The sequence below is a fragment of the Python bivittatus genome, unplaced genomic scaffold (genome assembly GCF_059951505.1).
Source record: "Python bivittatus isolate LINGU-HERP-01145 unplaced genomic scaffold, Pbiv_v1 ctg000570_np1212, whole genome shotgun sequence".
In the NCBI taxonomy this organism is placed as follows: Eukaryota; Metazoa; Chordata; class Lepidosauria; order Squamata; family Pythonidae; genus Python; species Python bivittatus.
The window spans coordinates 7,372,973-7,391,869 of record NW_028277097.1 but is presented as its reverse complement, the minus strand read 5'-3'; the positions used below and the strand labels follow the sequence as shown (position 1 = coordinate 7,391,869).

Genomic DNA, 18,897 nt, shown 5'->3' with positions numbered 1-18,897 from the left:
TAATTATAGTTACCACACATTCAGTTCTATAGAAATTATGACATATTAAGATAATTTCTATGTTTACGTTTCTGCAACCCTAATATTTCAAAAACTATTTTTGTAACCGAATACCTACCACTGAAATACATTACACTTTTCAAGCATTTTCACTCCATGGGGATGACAGGAGAGGGTACCAAAAAATAAGAAGTAGTGCTGACTAAGAGTGTTAAGTAACCCATTGTTCTGGAGACTGCGTTCTGGTTTCATTCCAGATGAAATGTTAAGCCAGTGTACAATATCTCTTACTAACTCTTCAAGGTAGCCATGCCCATCCTGCTTTAAAAGGAAAGAACAAAAACTTTATTCAGGTTATTTTTAGCAAGATTTTCCTTGTTCAATGAAAAAACACAATATATTTACAACTTTTCTTGGTATAAAACAAACAACTGCTGAATTCCTAGAAAGGTAAAACCAAAGGAAAATATTTATTGTAAAATTTCTGTAACTTGAATGATTTTTAAAAATTACGCTTAAATTAAAGGACATGTAATATAGAAAAAATATAAAAAATGTATGTGACAATGACAGGAAATTTTTTTTTACGAAATTTAGACTACAAGTGAAATGTGGAGACAGTCAGTCTTGATAATGCCCTCAAATGATCTTGACATAAATTGAAAGTCATTCCTATGGGGATTATGGCAGTAATAAATATAAACAATCCACAGGCAGTCCAAGTTTTTCCAGAGCTAACAATGGAAAGAGAAAGTGGCAAGTCAAGGCCAGGATTTGACAGAACTGAACTTAATTTTCTGCTGCTTTCTTCTGCAAGTTAGTGAGTTTTGCCAAAGAAAATCAAGCAAAAAAGGAACCAGAGCAAGCAATTTTGATTACCTTTTGCACATCACAGAAGGTTAGGAATGCAAAAGGCAAACATGTAAAAACTTTAGACAACTGTTAAGTCTGTATCTACCTTTTGTTGCACCTGCCTTCCTTCCTTCTTTCCTTCCTGTCTTCCTTCCTGAGGGGCAAAAGGGCACGTTGATTGACCCATGTATCACTTCCACTCAATATCCTGAAGCAGGTCAGGCCAGTTTCTCAAAACCATGCCACCTTTTAAATTTTAATTTCTAAATGCACAATTATCTCTAAAAATGCATCTTCTGAAGCATGAAAGCCATGAACTACTTGGCTAATGTACCAAATAAGGCAAGTCTCAGGAGGTATAACTAGCATTTTGTTTCTGAACTGACTGCAATTTCTGTTTTGTGTGTTTTGATTAATAAACTTCGGGATTGACTGGTCTGCATTAATTAGTTATTTTTTAAATTAATGTGTTTGTTCCAAAATATTGTACTGCCTCCAGTATTAAAACAGAAAGTGCGGAATTATTAATTGACAAGCAGTCAGACTGAGTGGAAAACCTAATTAATCAGGCACCATTTAATTAGGCTTATTTTATATTCCCCTGAAGTGCAGAGTTAAGAAGAGGAATAATCATTTCACCAAAAGATTCTAGGCAGGTTACACTCTTTTTGTTTTTAATTTATTTACTGAAGCAGAACATTACCAATATCTTTTATATTACATTTTCCACTGTGACCCAGAATAAACAATACATCTTATGAATTCTATTTTTGCCCAAAGATTAAGCTGCATTTACTACTGAATTTTAAAGATTCAGAATTAAATACTTCCATTTAAATATTTCCACTTTTGCTAAACCTGGTAAAAATGGTATGATTTTGCATTTAGAGTATGTTAAACAGGAATCTGCCAGTCCTTAATTATGGCTTAAAAAAAAATCAATTTTACCTCTTCAGATTCAAGGAGAAATTCAGTAAATTGGCAACCAACAACTGTGAGTTGTTTTGACTTTGCATAATCCAGATCTAGATTGGCATACAATTTACTGCTAGGCTTGTAAAAATACATCAGCCGTCGTACAAATCTAGCATCAAACAAAAGAATGAGGCAATTAAAAAAAAACACTAAAGGCTTTTTGACAATGTATGTATATGTTTATAGTTATTTATAGTATAACAGAATAGTTTTATCATTTCAAATTTAGAGTCAATATAACATTTTCACAAAATCACAGTGACATTAAATCTAACTGCTCCCTGAGGTCTATTGCCGAACTATACTCAATAGCCTGCTAAGAAATTAGAGATAACTCTTTTTATAACTGTTTCTATTTTGTAAGGCATTCTACTTCAAGAAATGATTAATCCAACCTCTTTGTCACTGGTTCTTGCTAGTTAACAAACCTTCTTTTTTATTCCAACGAGGCATTTTTTTCCAGACTGAGGTTTTTTATGCAGTAACTCTTTATTTTAGTTATTCATACCTCCAATCTACTGTTGATCTCAGTTATACAAACACATTAGATATGTTAAATAAACATCTTAATAAATGAATAAAAATGAATCCTTCTGCCATCCTTGTTGCTATTCTCAATTGGAGCATGTAAGTTGGTGAATTTCCTTTTCAAGCTCAATACTTCTGAACTCATGTATATAGGCAAAGATCAAATGATATATATTTTATATTACAGAAAAGGTAGCACCAACTTATCAGGAAATCTGTTGTATTTCTTAAGACATATAAAATAAATGAAAATAAAACATTGTCAAAAGAGAGCACTATTAACAACATATAAGCTAAAGAAGACTCTAGTTATGCATTTTCAAATCTGCACTCTGAATTTCTGAATTTAATATTTAAATCCCACAAATCTTTCTCTTTTATGTTGCTTATCTGCAAATGTAAACAACTACTCTTGATATCCCTCTGCTGACTTCAAATAAGTAAAATGCTTTTTCCTGAATTTACAAGATTCAATATGAAATTTTGAGAGAAAATATATTGTATAAAAGTGGCCAATTAGGATAAAAATCAGTTATTTTTTAAATTGGTGAAAAGGAAAAAAAAATCTTTGTCTGCCATCTAGTACTTACAGAATCTGTTTTTTATTTAAATGAAATTTATGAGAAATATAATGTAACAAACAATAAGGTAATGTAACAAACAATAAGGTAATTTAAGAAAAAATGCATTATGTGGGAAATAAGTAGGCATTATTAGAGGCATTTCTTCAATAAAATAATGCCACAAATTGATAGAGCAAAAAAAAGTTAATAGATAAGTTCATAAAGGCACAAAAATTGTTCTAGTAGAAATCAGCTTTTACAGTAAACGCAGTAAAATACCAGAATTAAGATTTCTATGAAGACACTAAAAAATGCTAAGTGGTTCTCAAAACAAGAGACAGTTCTTACTGAAAGTTACAAAAGTGGATGGGAACTGTAGTATTACAGAGCCATCATATGATATGAGGTACCATGCATGGCGGGTACCCCATTTCTGTTCTTCTGCAACTCAAACCTTGCCTAGCCAGCTAGATTTTGAACTGTGCAGGTGTACACAGGTGTGCTTATATATGAGTAAGTGAAACTTTAGATCACAAAATGGCCAACAGAATTCATATATCTGCTTTTGTTTCCATGTGTTCTGACCCTCTGGATAAATATAAACAAGTATGACTGGAAGAGTTATAAAGATCCTTCTTTATGATGCTGTGTGACAGTATCCAGTGTTCTCTGTGACAGGATCTCACAAACACAATGGTTAAGATAATATTACAACTATTACTTTAATTTCAAAACTCATCCATTTGTTCAACTCCATTAAGAATAACCTCTTGTTGTCTATGCCCATTACTAGAGGGCTGGTAGTTCATCATCTGAAAATAATTGTTTATACCTGATCTTTCTTATGTGAATGCCACACTGGATCTAAAATAGCTGAAAATAGTTTATTTACAAGAAATTAAATTCAAATTTATTGGGGGGGGAGAGAGACAATCCAATTTCTTTTTATCTAACGTATCAGCTGCTAGCTAAAATATTATAATAACAAAAATGTCCAGGACAAACTGAAATATTTTTGTAATTATTTTTCTCAACATAATAGATAGTTACATACCTGTGCAACTGTTCATCCTTGTTAGCCTTTAAGTTAATATTTGGCCACTAAAAACAGCAAATACAAAGCATAGTAAGAATTATTTCAATTAATTCCTTATATTTATATTCTTAAATGTTGATTAGGATATCACTGTACTGTATATCTTACCTTAAGTATGGTCCCTATCAGATTCCAATTCCATTCCAGATTTTCTTTGTGATGAAGAACTTGGCTGTCTCTCAGATTCATTAATAGTGCTTCTTCTGTATCCTTCAGCAGCAGAAGGAAAAAGAAAAGTAAGTTTTACTGTAAAATTACCTCTGTGTTACTATCACCACATTTCAGACTAACCAAACCAAAATGCATAGTTTTTAAAAAGAAAATAAAACCAAAACCTTGGAGTTGTATTAGCTTCTAGTGATACAGGCTCCCCAAGACCCATTACAAATGAAAAAAAAATGTTAGTCTATACTTAGAATTGCTAACCATTATAACAGGAAAGTTTAGGTTAAAATTATATAAGTATTATGTTTTTGTGTTTACAAAACCACAGATAACTCTACCTTTAGAATAAAGATATCTTTCTGCACCCGATACTGATCTCTTCGCTGATGTGTTGACATGGCTTTCTGAACAATGTGATCTAGATGAAGACTGTAAGGTTTAGGTCCTCTTTTCTTCATTTCATGAAAGCGTTTCAAGCAGTTCAGTGCAGCACTGGCTCGTCTACCAGAAGAACGTGTTAATACAATTACTGTACTTAATCAGGATCTGAAAGCATGGTATATTCTGTAAATCCCAGGGATTTTTTATGCTGAGATGGCTTTCAAGCTTAATAATGGCTTGAGCAGAGGTCACCTTTATGATGGGGCCTGAAGCATAGAATGTTATAAAATAATGTTATTTGAATCCAATACAAACTGAGTCCCATTTCAGGAGTCTAAGTGAAATAGCAATTATACTATTCTGACATTTTTAAATGTGCAGGCTTTGGATCTTTTCATTTGTTCTATACCATACAAGTAATTACGAGTTATAAACAAAAATTATTTGAATGTAATTTACATGTAGTGCTATAATGATTGATTCTACAATATATTGGTTCTTACACCAAGATTACACTCCTATCTTTAAAATAATATGCAGGAGTATCAGTGCCACTAGTGGAGTTTGCTGTAGTGGAGAAGAAATTGGTTCAAAAATGAGAATGCAGCATAAATGTACAGCATTCAACATATGTAGTTCTAATACACGGCTATAAATTTAAGTCACGGGGAAACAACTACTGAAAATGTCAACTAATAAAGTTCAAAATTGAAATACAACATGCAAGGAAAACAATTGGGAATTTCAAAACAAAAAAACAAGGAGATTATATTTGCTTTCTTTTGAAAATAGACACAATCTGTCTTAATCAGTATTTTGGCAAGAGAAATTTTCAGATGAAAATAATAATACAGGAAGCAAAAACTGCTCACTAGTGGGTTTATGCAACTGGTGTTCCAGTGCTGATGGAAAGCTCTTTGACGGAGCAGAGATTTCCATCAGCAGAAAGAAAGGAGGCAATTTTCAATGAGCAGAAATTCTATCTATCTTTCTGACTCATCAGTAGAGATATCTATTTCGATGAATAAAATGTATAAAGATGTACCCTGATGTTCAAGAATGCTGAATGAATACTTTTAGCGTATCTTAAGCATGTTACTAAAATGTATGCTTACAGTCTCTTCTCCTTTACAATGTCAAAAGAAGCTGCCATATTCATTAAAGTTGGTAAGCAGTGTAAATGATGGCTGTGACAATGTGGAAGAATGGTGTTTGCCTGAAAAACAGAAACAGCTTTACAGGTTTTGAAACAAAGTCCAGTTTTTTCCACCTAGCCACCCTTCCAAAATGAAAGCTGTTTTACTTTAATGATATAAAATCAGAGCTTATATCAAATGATATAATTAATATAAACACCTTATTAAAAAAGCAAATACAGGTAGTCCCTGGGTTAAGAACACCTGGTTTAAGGACAATTCATAATTAAGAACAGAGCCCACTGTAGCAAAATTCGAGTTAAATACATAATGATTTGAGTTAAATACACAATGGTTCAAGTTCACAATACTACTTAAACAGTATTATACAATAATACTGTTCTGGCTTACATACAAATTCGATTTAAGGACAGAGCTTGGGAACAGAACTCATACTTAAACTGGGGACTACCTGTACTGAACTGGGGAAAAAACTATTGGAAAACGCTCTTTCCTAATTGCTTGTCTTGCTTGTAGACAAAGGAAATAGTCTACTAGCTCTCATGGAAGAGCCATTCACAAAACATTATCTGTTAATTAAAGCAGTCAACAAGCAATTGGTCAATCCTAATCTAAAAAGGAACAACCTGCTGAAATGATAAATTATGACCTCATAATGTTACTTTAGTAGAGGGAGTTCTCAGCTTAATAAAATAATCTTGACTGTGTTTTCTTAAACCAAGAACAGAGGGAGATTTCAGGATCACCAGCAATGCACTGAAAACACGCAAGGATTTTACAGTGAACTGCCCAATTTTTTACAGATGAGGCAACCACTGTTATGCACAACACCAAACCCAGAAAACCATTAGGCTTTAAGGTAATAAAAGAGGTGTGGAGTCCTTGGTGCTCTCTGAGCTTGGTTGTTTGCTTGCAGATGTTTCATTACTTGACTAGGTAACATCATCAGTGCTAGTGAAGTATGGGGTTTGCTCCCTGTTTATATACAGTAGCTTGCCCTGCCAGTGTTGATGGAGGTGTGGTTTTCTCCTTGGTAGTTCTTGATTAGGGTATTATTTTCTGCTTGACTGTTTGTCTGGTGTTAATCCCTGCTTATCTGGCTGTTGGTTGCTGGAGAAGATGTGTTCTGGTCTTTTTGTTTCCTTCTTAGCTTTTTTATTATCTCTTTTGAATGGTGTGTAAATGTGGTTTATCTCTATGTATCTATTGATGGCAGGGCAAGCTGCTGTATATAAACAGGGAGCAAACCCCACACTCACTAGCACTGATGATGTTACCTAGTCGGGTAATGAAACATCTGCAAGCAAACAACCAAGCTCAGAGAGCACCAAGGACTCCACAGTTCAACCCTGAGCTACAGATATTGTCTTCTATTGAAAAGTAAGAGGGAACAGAAAGTAATGTTTGTAACGTTCTCTCTCTTTTACTAATGTAAGATGACAACGTGAATGTATCTTGGCATCTTTAAGTTTTGAACATTATTTCCTTGTCCTTTACTTTTGGAAGTGAATCCCTACTCTTAATGACTTTTAAAGTGAATAGCAGCAAATCAGCAAATGAAAGTAAGTCTTTCTTACCATATGCAAAAGTTCTCCTAGTAAGATGGTTGCTCTGACAGATACATGATCATCACTGCTTGTAATTACTTCGACTAGACCCTGGAATAATTAAGAAGTGAAATTCTAGGTATATAGTGTACATATGACACTCATGTTGCTTTACATTGAACGTACTATTCATACACACACACTGAACATACAGGGATAATTTTTTATAATTGAATTTAAAATTTGAACTTACTTCTAAGAGGCCATTTCTAATGAAAGCAGAAAGAACCAGGGCCAAATAATTGTCCATGAGGTCAGGCCTAGATAAAATAAAAAAAATAAAATAAAAAAGCCACAAACCTTCATGTTAACCTTTTTTTAACCTCTCATATTATCAAATTGATGCAAAAATGTGTTTCCTGTCGGGTGGCTAATAGTTAAGTACCTGGATCTGGCTCGGTGAGGTAATATAACTTTAGCTTCTGCAGCTACAAAGCCATCAGAAAGTCTCCAGCTGTCCTGAAAATGGCTTGGATCTGCACAAACAAAAATATGAAGTAAAAAAGTCTAAGTTTAAAGGTGGGCCACAGAATACCTGTAAAATTATTGCACAGGACCTCTCATTTTATTTGGCATTATTATTTCTCATTGTTTTCTTAGCAGTTTTCTTCCTATTCTGCAGTGATGGAATATATTTACATAAATACTGGGTAATGACAGTGATGGTTCAAGTATAAATTATTTTTAAAAAGTATTTCAAATACTAGCAATTTAGACCACAAATGACTTCCCTCAAAGGGGCCCTATATATATCATAAATAAAATGCTTACAGCTTTTTAAAGTCACAATTCAAGTTCATAAAAGAAAGATTATTGCATCATTATTGCAATTTAGCTGGGGTTAAAGCCCCAGTACAGCAGCAGGTATAAGAATGCTCCTCAGTCATTCCAGCAAATAACATCGAGCATTTCCCCAGTTCTAATACTAACCTACACTGAGAAGTGCTTCTATAAATTCTTCTGTCACAACAGGAAGAGGAAGGCGAAATATATCATATAGAACTTCAAGCAAGCCTCGCTGTAACATAAACAGGAATATGATTACAAAGATGAGCAGAAATGTTTTTTATATGAAGCTATTAGTCAAAGCAAATACAACTTAGACATTAAAAAAATATGGACTACTACCTTCAAGACAGCTGATCTCCTGTCACAACTGCCAAAATTTTAACTGTCTGTTAAACATTTACCACAGGGAACTTTTTTTTTTTTCAAATCAGTGGGCACATTTTGAATGTTGAGAACATGTGATGGATGCACTGACACTCTAGCTGTCATAGGATGGGACTGACCATTCACAAAATGGCTATCATGGTAGACGTGACATCTAAAGCAACAACCAGTTACAAGAATGCAACTTGGCAAAATTGGCTTTGTATTAGGTCCTCTAGCTCCCTCTCCCCAGGGTACTTTGTACCAATCTGATTTACTTTTGTTCTTCTGAAGAAAGGGGAATAGATAGGCATACTGCACAATAAAGCAATAGATTGCAGTCACCAAATGTTATTTTCAAAGAATGCTTTGTGACCTATAGGCATTCTTGGTAATAAAAATGATGTGTGTGGTTGGTGCTTGGCTTTCCAACGTTTAAGCTTTCCATTTAATTTTTTTTTTTTTTTGGTTAGTTAAAATAAATCTAGAATGTGTTTTAAAAGTTGCATGGAGCAGAGAGTCTGGTAGATATCATCTAAAAACATACAGATACCCACAAGTACTGTGTTGGGAACTTAAGATTTATAGTAATTAAAAATACAGGAAATAAAATGAGATTTTAGGCTTCCTTTAAGGTTTCCCTGAAATAGAACAAGGGATATAACTCGTCTTTATACAGATTCAAAACCTGTGGTGGAAGAATGATCTTAGTGTTCAACAGTGCCATTTTCTGCTAGGCTGATCTACACAACAAACCATTGGAAGAACATGAAGGTACACACAACTTTTGAACTCCAACCTCAAAGGGGGGATTATCACTTGGTGGTAGTATGGGTGGCAGGTCTCCACAGAGGCATCTATCCTGTAGAGTAATCTCCACTCTGCTGTACGATATACACCAACACTGGCATGTTTTAGCAGTCTTTTTTTTTTTAAGTCACCTTTTTATAGTGGTCTTTCTCAGCCATTATCTTCCCCCAATATCTCTAGTTTTAATCAACTGCTTTTACTTTGCTTTTGCTCTAAATTTTTTACAATGATATTAAATTGGTTTGGGATGCTTTGTAATAGAAGCTCTAGAAAAATATTTGTAATAAATAAAAAAAAAAACAATCTGCATTGGGCTGAAATAATGCATGTCAGTGAATATATGTCAAAAGGAGTAAATTAAGTCTATTGAATATGATGGTAATTCCTCATGCTTCCATTATGGAAAGTACATTTAAAGTTTTTACATTCTACTGTACTTTAAACCAAAATGTGATTTATAGCCGCTTAAAACCAAATTTGCAGGCAATCCCCATAAATACAGAGGATGATGCCTAGCAATGCTCCTGACACATCCTCACTCAGGTGCCTAAGAAAATAATCATACATTTCCTAGATTAACAACATTGTGAGAAGTGAATATGGCCTGTGAAGAACATGTAAATCTTGCAATTCTAACTGCAGAAGTTGAAAACATACCCGCACTTCCATGTTAGGTATACATAACACCCCAATAAGAGATTGGATCCCAGAATTCCCAGGCTTACATAAACTAATTATACCTGAAAACAAAATGAAACGCATAATTATATAATGGAAGAGTAGGATTATGTATTATGTTTTTACATTTGAACACATAAACAGAGACTTCTGTTAAAGTTTCAGAGGCTATTAAAGCCCAAAAAGTTGGCAGCCAATAAATTCAAACAAACATTTATAGTAAAACAATAAAGAACAAAATGGATGCATCAATACAACAGATAATTTAAACCATCTACTTGTCCAGTGCACGTTATTGTTTTTTCAGCACTGAAAGCTAAGCACTTAATTCATCCTTTTTTACCTGAAAAATTTTCCAATCTACAGATTGCCCACACTAATTCCCCAAAGTTTTGTTTCAAGGAAATTCTGCTTTATCTATGAAGCATATTATTCTACTTACTAACTTCGGTTAAAGTGAGAACAAATGGCCTACCTGCCCAAGATCGAAATGCCGCCACAATTCCCATTTTACTAGCGGAAAGCCGTGCTTCTCTGTCCTCTCTGTTATAAAAACATTAATATGTAAAGACTCTGGAGTTATACCAAAATTGTTATGTTTCATTGTTTTTTAAAATAGTATCACTGTTAAGAGCATATTCCACAAATTAGGAATCTGGGAATAGCAGAGAATGGTTGTGTACTTACTTGAGCTGTCCTTCTGCAGTGTCTGGATTGTGTCTGTAGTGAAAGTCTGTGTATGGAGCTAAAATCCGCTACAATAAAGAAGATTAGTGTCATTTCTATTACCACTGTGCATATTATTATGGTATTTAAATCTATTTATATGCTTTTGAAAATAAACCCCTCTTTTCCTATATAATTATCTATATTTTTGCCAATCAGAAGCTTCTTACTTTTTATTAGAACTGGCATGAGCAGTCAATCTGGGCTTTAACATGAAAACATGCATCTTATCCCTACATTTAAACTCAAGTCATCTAGCTTCTTACTTTTAAAGGAAAGGATGCAGAAAGATAAGGGATTGACAGATGCTATGAACCAATCTGTTTTCTAACTTTATAAATACAGTATCAATTTATTGTGAGAAAAAGGATAATTCATATATACAGTACTGTGCAAAAGTTTTAGGCAGGTGTGAAAAAATGCTGTAAAGTAAGAATCCTTCCAAAAATATATATTGTAATTGTTTATGTTTATCAATTTACAAAATGCAAAGTGAGCGAACAGAAGAGAAATCGAAATCAAATCAATATTTGGTGTGACTACCCTTTGGCTTCAAACCAGCATCAGCATTCTTACACTTGCACACTTTGTACACTTGCACAAAGTCAGGGATCTTGTAGGATTAGAGTCAGGTGTATGATTAACCAATTATACCAAGCAGGTGCTAATGATCATCAATTTCATATGTAGGTTGAAACATAGTCATTAACTGAAACAGAAACGGCTGCGCAGGAGACTTAAAACTGGGTGAAGAACAGCCAAACTCTGCTACTAATGTGAGGTTGTGGAAGAGAGTTTCATGTCACAGGTCATACACTGTGGCAAGACTGAACACAGCAACAAGACACAAGGTAGTTAGACTGCATCAGCAAGGTCTCTCCCAGGCAAAAATTTCAAAGCAGACTGGGGTTTCAAGATGTGCTGTTCAAGCTCTTTTGAAGAAGCACAAAGAAACAGGCAACATTGAGGACTGTAGACGTAGTGATTGGCCAAGGAAACTTAATGCAACAGATGAAAGAAACATCATGCTTACTTCTCTTCAACATCGGAAGATGTCCAGCAGTACCATCAGCACAGAACTGGCAGAAACCAGTGGGACCCAGATACACCCATCTACTGTCCTGAAAAGTCTGGCCAGAAGTGGTCTTCATGGAAGAACTGCAGACAAAAAGCCATACCTCTGACATGGAAACAAAGCTAAGTGACTCAACTATGCATGAAAGCATAGGAACTGGGGTGCAGAAAAATGGCAGCAGGTGCTCTGGATGAGTCCAAATTTGAAAGATTTGGCTGTAGCAGGAGGTAGCTTGTTCACCGAAGGGCTGGAGAATGGTACAATAATGAGTGTCTGCAGGCAACAATGAAGCATGGTGGAGGTTCCTTGCAAGTTTGGGGCTGCATTTCTGCAAATGGAGTTGGAGATTTGGTCAGGATCAATGGTGTCCTCAATGCTGAAAAATACAGGCAGATACTTATCCATCATGCCATACCATTCGGCAGGCGTGTGATTGGCCCCAAATTTATTCTGCAGCAGGACAACGACCCCAAGCATACAGCTAATATCATTAAGAAATATCTTCAGCATCAAGAAGAACAAGGAGTCCTGGAAGTGATGGTTTGGCCCTGATCTCCATATCATTGAGTCTGTCTGGGATTACATGAAGAGACAGAAGGATCTGAGGCAGCCTATATCCACAGGAGATCTGTTGTTAGTTTTCCAAGATGTTTGGAACAACCTACCTGCTGAGTTCCTTCAAAAATTGTGTGCAAGTGTACCTAGAAGAATTGATGCTGTTTTGAAGGCAAAGGGTGGTCACACCAAATATCAATTTGATTTGGATTTCTCTTCTGTTCGCTCACTTTGCATTTTGTAAATTGATAAACATAAACAATTACAATATATATATATTAAAGCATTCTTACTTTACAGCATTTTTTCACACCTGCCTAAAACTTTTGCACAGTACTGTACATATGCAAGTATCAAATTTCAATGTTAATAGATTATGTTCTGCTATCAAATGCCAGAGCTCCAAAACTGTGTGATACGCAGGCAGTCCTTGCTTAAGGATTGCCCTGTTTAGCGACCGTTTGAAATTACAACAGTGCTGAAAAAGTAACTTTATGACCAGTCCTCGCCTACAACCATTGCAGCATCTTTGCGTCACATCATTGAAATTTGGGCACTTTGCAGCTGGTGGGCATTTATGACTGTCACAGCATCCCATGGTCATGGGATCGCCATTTGTGCATCTCACAGCTGGCTTCCAACAAGCAGAGTCAATGGAGAAGCCAGTAGTAAAATCGTAAGTTGCAGTCACGATATCTCGCTTAATAACTGCATAGGAAGTGAGGTCTTAAGTCTGTCATGGTCACGTGATATCTTGCTTAATGACCATGTCACTTAGCAACAGAGTTGCTGGTCCCAACTGTGGTTGTTAAATGAAAACTATCTGTAAATAAGCAATTCAAGGTTAGAACAAATAGATACATTAATAAAATTATATTTAAAATTACCTCTAATTCTACATCAGCTCGCACATACTGTCGGGTATTTGGATGATTAAGAAGATGTAAGACAGTCGTTATGAGAGCTTCATTTATACGGCTTAATTGACAATCTATTACATTTTTCAAAATGGTACTTAGACCACCACGGAAAGCAACTATTTCTGGATTCTGAATTGCTGAAAGAGAATGATTCCATTTTAGAGAATAAGTATTTTAATATTTTAAGAATATTTAATATTAATCACATTTCCACAAAGACAAAAATCTTATATTTAAATGGTAACATTAAATTATATCGTAAATTCATTTTTCAAAATGCTATGAAATATTTCTAAATTCTCTAAATCTTTCCAAGATTACATAATAATTTCACTACCAATCCGTAACAGATTCCTTACAGAAATGTTGAGGACTCTTATTTAACACTCATTTTCAAATTGTTCAAGAACAGGTATTTAAAATTTAGAAACACGTTTTAATATGTTCAATGGGGCTTACTCCTGGTGTGCTGTACAGGATTTCATGCCAAGTCATGTACATTGCAAAGAATGACCCAATATTAAGGAGAATATAGATAATCAATAATTCTTGAGTACTGTCAACTGGGTTGATACAACTGACACAGAATGCTTTGAAACAGTTCTAAATTATTTCAAAAAACATATGGGAAGGGGATGTGATAAAAGGCTGGCACAGCTTTGCAATCTACCATACAGAATGCCCATTCATTCCAAGAGATTGATGATTCTCTCTAGTAGAACATAAAAACCAATAAAGAGCCACCATCCACCAGTGACAATGGATCTAAAAGCCTTACTCTATATTAGCATCCTATTGCAGCAGAGATGTATTCCTTGTGAGATGCTTGATTGGTATGGACAGGCAAGGGGCTAAACCTGCTCAACAGCAGCAATAGTCCTTTTTCAAAAATATTTATCATTTTGCAGGTTTTAAGGAAGTATCTTGTAAGTTTATTTATTTATTTATTTGTTTATATTTCAAATTTAGATACTGCCCATCTCACAAAAAGTGACTCTGGGTGGTTCACAATAAAACAGCAATAAATATTAAAGTACAATAAAACAATATAAAATAGAATAAAAATAGAATAAAAACATTATCTATTACAAGACTTGGGCAACTTGTGCACTGCTTATTATTTTTAATTAAATTCAGCCTGGCTATGGTTATTGATATATTTTACTGCTGCTGAATGGTTAATCTGCAGAAGGGGCAGATTGCAGACCCCACCCGTCAAGGAATTTCGATTGGTGGGGTCTAGGCAGAGAGCCTTTTCTGCTGTAGCGCCCGCCCTATGGAACATCTTGCCGCCTGAGGTGCGGTGTGCCCCCTCCCTCATGGCCTTTAGGAAAGAGATCAAATCCTGGCTCTGCCAGAAGGCCTGGGGGCCAGAGGGGGGCCCGCATCTATGGAGATGGCTGGTGGGGTGAGGGGTTGTCCCCCCCAGCATCTTACAGGTTTTTTAGGGCCAAATTATAGGAGGTTTTTAGGCCATTTTTATATATGTTTTTAACTATTTATAGATTATGTCTATGTCTGGAGAGGCCTGTGTTTTTTTATTATTATTGTGAGCCGCCCAGAGTCACCCATTGGGGGAGATGGGCGGCATACAAATTTGAAAAATAAATAAATAAATAAATAAATAAATAAATTTATGGGAACTGTATGCTCTCTGGGTTTTTTTTGCTATCCTCAGGGTTTTGTGGAGCTATATCATTGAGATAAAAAGAAAAACTAACCAAAGTCAGAAAATAAAATCAACCTTCATATGAGATCAATTATATAAACATAGGAGGCACCAACACAGAAAGATTTTTAAAAGGACAAAATAAATAAAAGAAACGTATTTTATTAGTACTGTAGCATATATTTTTAAAGATTGTGAGAAATGTTCAGAACTCTGAGAACTAAAAAATGAAAAGAAACACCAGGAGAGAACTATCTCAATCCCTTTATGTGTTTGAGCTTTCATGTATTTTTAACCCTGGTGAAAAACAATGCTGGAACAGATGAATTTTGGTGTCATCATGTAACCATTCTTATGTTCTTAAATAATCTGGTATTTCAGAATTCTAATAGAAAAGAATATATGTAGCTCAGGGTTGAACTGTGGTTGAACATCACTGCACTGATGATGTTACTTAGTTGGGTAATGAAACGTCTGCAAGCAAACAACCAAGCTCAGAGAGCACCAAGGATCCCACATTTCAGAATTCCTCTATCATTCTACTTCACAAAATACCTACTGTTTACTTATGAGGCATTAATTATATACTATTAAAATTTAACTTACAATACATTTTAAAGAATTTTTAAACTATCCTTATTCAGTATCCCATATTTAACTGAAATACTTTTTAAAATTCTTACCTAATTCACAGATAATAGCAATACATGCTCGAACCATCCTGTCCCTCTCCTGAAGACCATCATTTCCAACAGCTATCAAAGAATTAGTAACTGAACTGGGAAATAATGAAGCATTCACAGTGATCATCTGCAAAGAATATATATATAAAAAGGAAGAATTTACTGCATACATAGCACAATTAAAGAACAACGCAAAACATTCCGTTATCTGTATTAAACTGTATTTCACCCACTTGAATATTTTGTTTTGGTATTCTGTTCTTATATCTGTAACTTCTTGTTTAATTTTTTTTTTTTTAAAGGTAAATGGTGTACTACAACCATACAAAGAAGCCATAAGGGAAAGGATTGCTGCTAGAGCATCAAGATCTTTTTATTCAATTTATCCATACAAATTGAAGAATAGCAAAAACATACTCAAAAGCTACTTCAGAAGCTGCTGAAATGTGCTCCAATAAGAATAATTTCTCCGTCTGAAAAGTTCATATAAATAATAAAGTCTATAGAAAAGCTGGGAATATGAGAGCTTCATACAGCTCCAAATGTGACTCCGAAAGTCCTGTATGCCATTAAAAATAGGTGCTTTTGAGAGAGGCCAGTTTAACTGCTTTTTTGAGATGGAATTTTAAACTAGGGCATCAATAAAGTAAGTAGAATGGAACACATACATTTTGACCCAGAGTTTAGTTGCAGCTAACCATGTCCTGACTTCCAATAGGCCTTGTCCTGTCCCTTAAAGGACTACAGTATTTGGTACACAGCTGAGCAGCGTTAAGAGGGCTCTCAGAAAGTGGGCCTGAATATTACAGAGCCCTTGAGATATTATATTTATTCACCAGAAGCCCTGCAGAGGAGCTAAATGTACTAAATGTTACATGATTGTATATGCTTCTTTTATTTGATGTTTCTCCTTCCATATCTTAAGCTTTTCCTGAAAGTCCTCTGACTCTGTTTGGCTTTGGAAAGGCACAGGGGCTATAGGGAGTATGAAGGTCAGAACTGTGACCATGGATGAGGGATGCAACCAAACTAATACTTATCTGTATATTTGTTTTATATTTATAATCTTGTTTATATCATCTTAACTGAATTTCATTACCAGTTTTCCATATTAAATAACCAAGCTATCTGCAATATTAATTATTTTACAGTCATATAAGATTTGATATGGATAATTTAGTAAATGATGGTATTATACTGTGAGTCTTCACATACCTTTCTGACTAAACGAAGTGCTTGTGTTCGTTCTACTTCATTACTCTGCTGAATATCTATGCATCTAAAATTAAATATATATATATATTTATGTACATATATTTATATCTACCTATAAAAACATGGTTTATTGTATTAAACATTTAATGTATTAGTCCCTTGTATTTAGGATTCAGACGTTAAAATTACAGCAAGGGTCCTTTATTATTGGCTGACTTGGATCCAGAATCTGTTTCTCACATATACACAAAGCTTCCTTCCTTCCTTCCTTCCCCAGAAGATGACCCTGTGGAATACTTTTGATGGAAAAAAAAGGACAGGTGATGTTTTCCCTATACCTGTTGAAAATCTACCTCCAAAAGATCTGCAGGGAGAAGTGGCATCTTCTGGTTCATGGATTGGAGACTGCACAGGGGTAGCACAGGGAAGAAAGAACAAGCAAGAACTATGTTTTTCACTTCCTCTCAAAGTATGAGTAGAACTGTGCTGGTAGCTGAAAATGCTCAAATCAACCCAAAATTATTTTATAGGATACGCAGATGAGATTCAAGTTCTAAAGATTGCTGAGGCAAAATAATCCAAACAACTATTTGCCTCAAAGCCTCCACCATGAAGTGTTTCAGTTCATTTACTTATAAAATGACTGTAGCTCTACTGCTCCAAATCCAAGTATCAACAAAATAACATCCTCAGCAAGAACAACCCAAGAGTTACAAAATATACCGCAGGCTCTAAGAGGACCTAGACGTGGCTTAAAGCAAAAAAAAGGCCTACAGAAGTTAATTGTTTTATATAAAAGTTTGGATGAGGCATACTGTAATTTCAGAAATGTTAAAAAAATGCTTCAATATGTTTGCTTATGTGACTGAAGGAGAATTTCTGTACATACATGAATCCTGTACATACACTGAATATACATATGGATGGGATCGTGATTCCTATGGGAGGAGGCCCAAGTTACAAATTGAATAATAAAAATGGGCACTGTTGAAGGGTCATATAAATAGCAGATTCTCATGAAAAATCCGAGTAATTCCAAATTGCGTTATGGTAGTATTATTTGGTAATTACCTGGCTATCAAGTAATCCACTTTCAGTTTTAATACCTTCTGTAAAATACTGGAGTCTCTGATAAGGTATCGAAGAGCTCGGAGTCCTGCTGCTCGCACCTCTTTTGCTTCATTTAGTAAAGCTAACCGCAAACTGTGATGATAAAGAAGTCTTCAGGCTATAAATGATCAAAGTATATCCATTCTATATTCCCCAACCCCATTTTATGTGATTAACTTGCTACGTCTGACTATGCTTACTTTAACACTGTAATACTTAAAATGTGAGTAAATACCAACTCTTTCTTTTTTACAACACTTTAATCACCAGCTAATAATGTATAAAATCCTGTAAATATGTCATTTAAAAACCATTAAATATCTAATGTATTATATGTTTAGGCAAATTAACTAAATGAACATGAATCTAGAGAGTGACACATAAACATAAAACAAAATTTTACACTTTGCTGTAAATTTTAATTGTTGAAACTAAGTCAGAATTCTTGGTACCACAGAAGAAACATCTTTGGATCTTTTAAAGAACTGTATAATCCCAAATTTGCAAAGTTTTAAACAATTTATCAATCTACCAATGCCAACTGATTAAATTTCTTGGCTTTAGTTTAAAAAAAAGTTATAAAGAGCTTAAATTTTCCCAAAGCTCATCTCTGTAGTTTCAAGTATACAAACAGAGGCCAATTATTCACTGCTTTCAATTAAGGAAATCCTTCCCCTTGAAACACATGGCCTAGTGACATGTGTTTTAGATGGCCTTGGGAGCTATTTCAGAAAATTATTAAAATTTAAATTCTTTGGCTATTCCATTGTATAGCCAGTAAAGATTCATTAACTTTACGCATAAAAAGTGCTAGTTTCTATTGTCTGGATTCATTTGCAGCTTCTTATCAGAATGATCAAAAGTGAAACCACTATGGGGTAGAGAATCACTACACAGATAAATGTTTTCAATCTTACACTGGTATATGATATTTTTCCCAGAGGTTTTCAGCTTAGCACTTTACAAGATTTTGAAAGTCA

The 18,897-nt window shown here is 34.6% G+C and overlaps 1 protein-coding gene across 4 annotated transcripts in view; it reads right to left on the bottom strand.

Annotated features, from left to right (window-relative positions):
* The window catches only part of RICTOR (RPTOR independent companion of MTOR complex 2), a 67,931-nt gene that overhangs the window by 29,592 nt on the left and 19,442 nt on the right, over positions 1-18,897 (bottom strand). The window contains exons 5-22 of one of the 4 annotated variants that reach the window (XM_088152695.1): positions 17,879-18,010; positions 16,808-16,871; positions 15,593-15,719; positions 13,208-13,377; positions 10,652-10,719; positions 10,440-10,507; positions 9,944-10,026; positions 8,255-8,342; positions 7,710-7,800; positions 7,518-7,584; positions 7,295-7,375; positions 5,676-5,776; positions 4,518-4,680; positions 4,123-4,224; positions 3,973-4,019; positions 1,801-1,936; positions 959-1,006; positions 119-321 (exon numbers count right to left, since the gene is read on the bottom strand). In XM_088152695.1, the coding sequence (XP_088008821.1) occupies positions 119-321; positions 959-1,006; positions 1,801-1,936; positions 3,973-4,019; positions 4,123-4,224; positions 4,518-4,680; positions 5,676-5,776; positions 7,295-7,375; positions 7,518-7,584; positions 7,710-7,800; positions 8,255-8,342; positions 9,944-10,026; positions 10,440-10,507; positions 10,652-10,719; positions 13,208-13,377; positions 15,593-15,719; positions 16,808-16,871; positions 17,879-18,010 (1,839 nt within the window). The remainder of the gene's footprint in view (positions 1-118; positions 322-958; positions 1,007-1,800; positions 1,937-3,972; positions 4,020-4,122; positions 4,225-4,517; positions 4,681-5,675; positions 5,777-7,294; positions 7,376-7,517; positions 7,585-7,709; positions 7,801-8,254; positions 8,343-9,943; positions 10,027-10,439; positions 10,508-10,651; positions 10,720-13,207; positions 13,378-15,592; positions 15,720-16,807; positions 16,872-17,878; positions 18,011-18,897) is intronic. The other 3 variants (XM_088152696.1, XM_088152697.1, XM_088152698.1) reach the window with 3 other exon arrangements.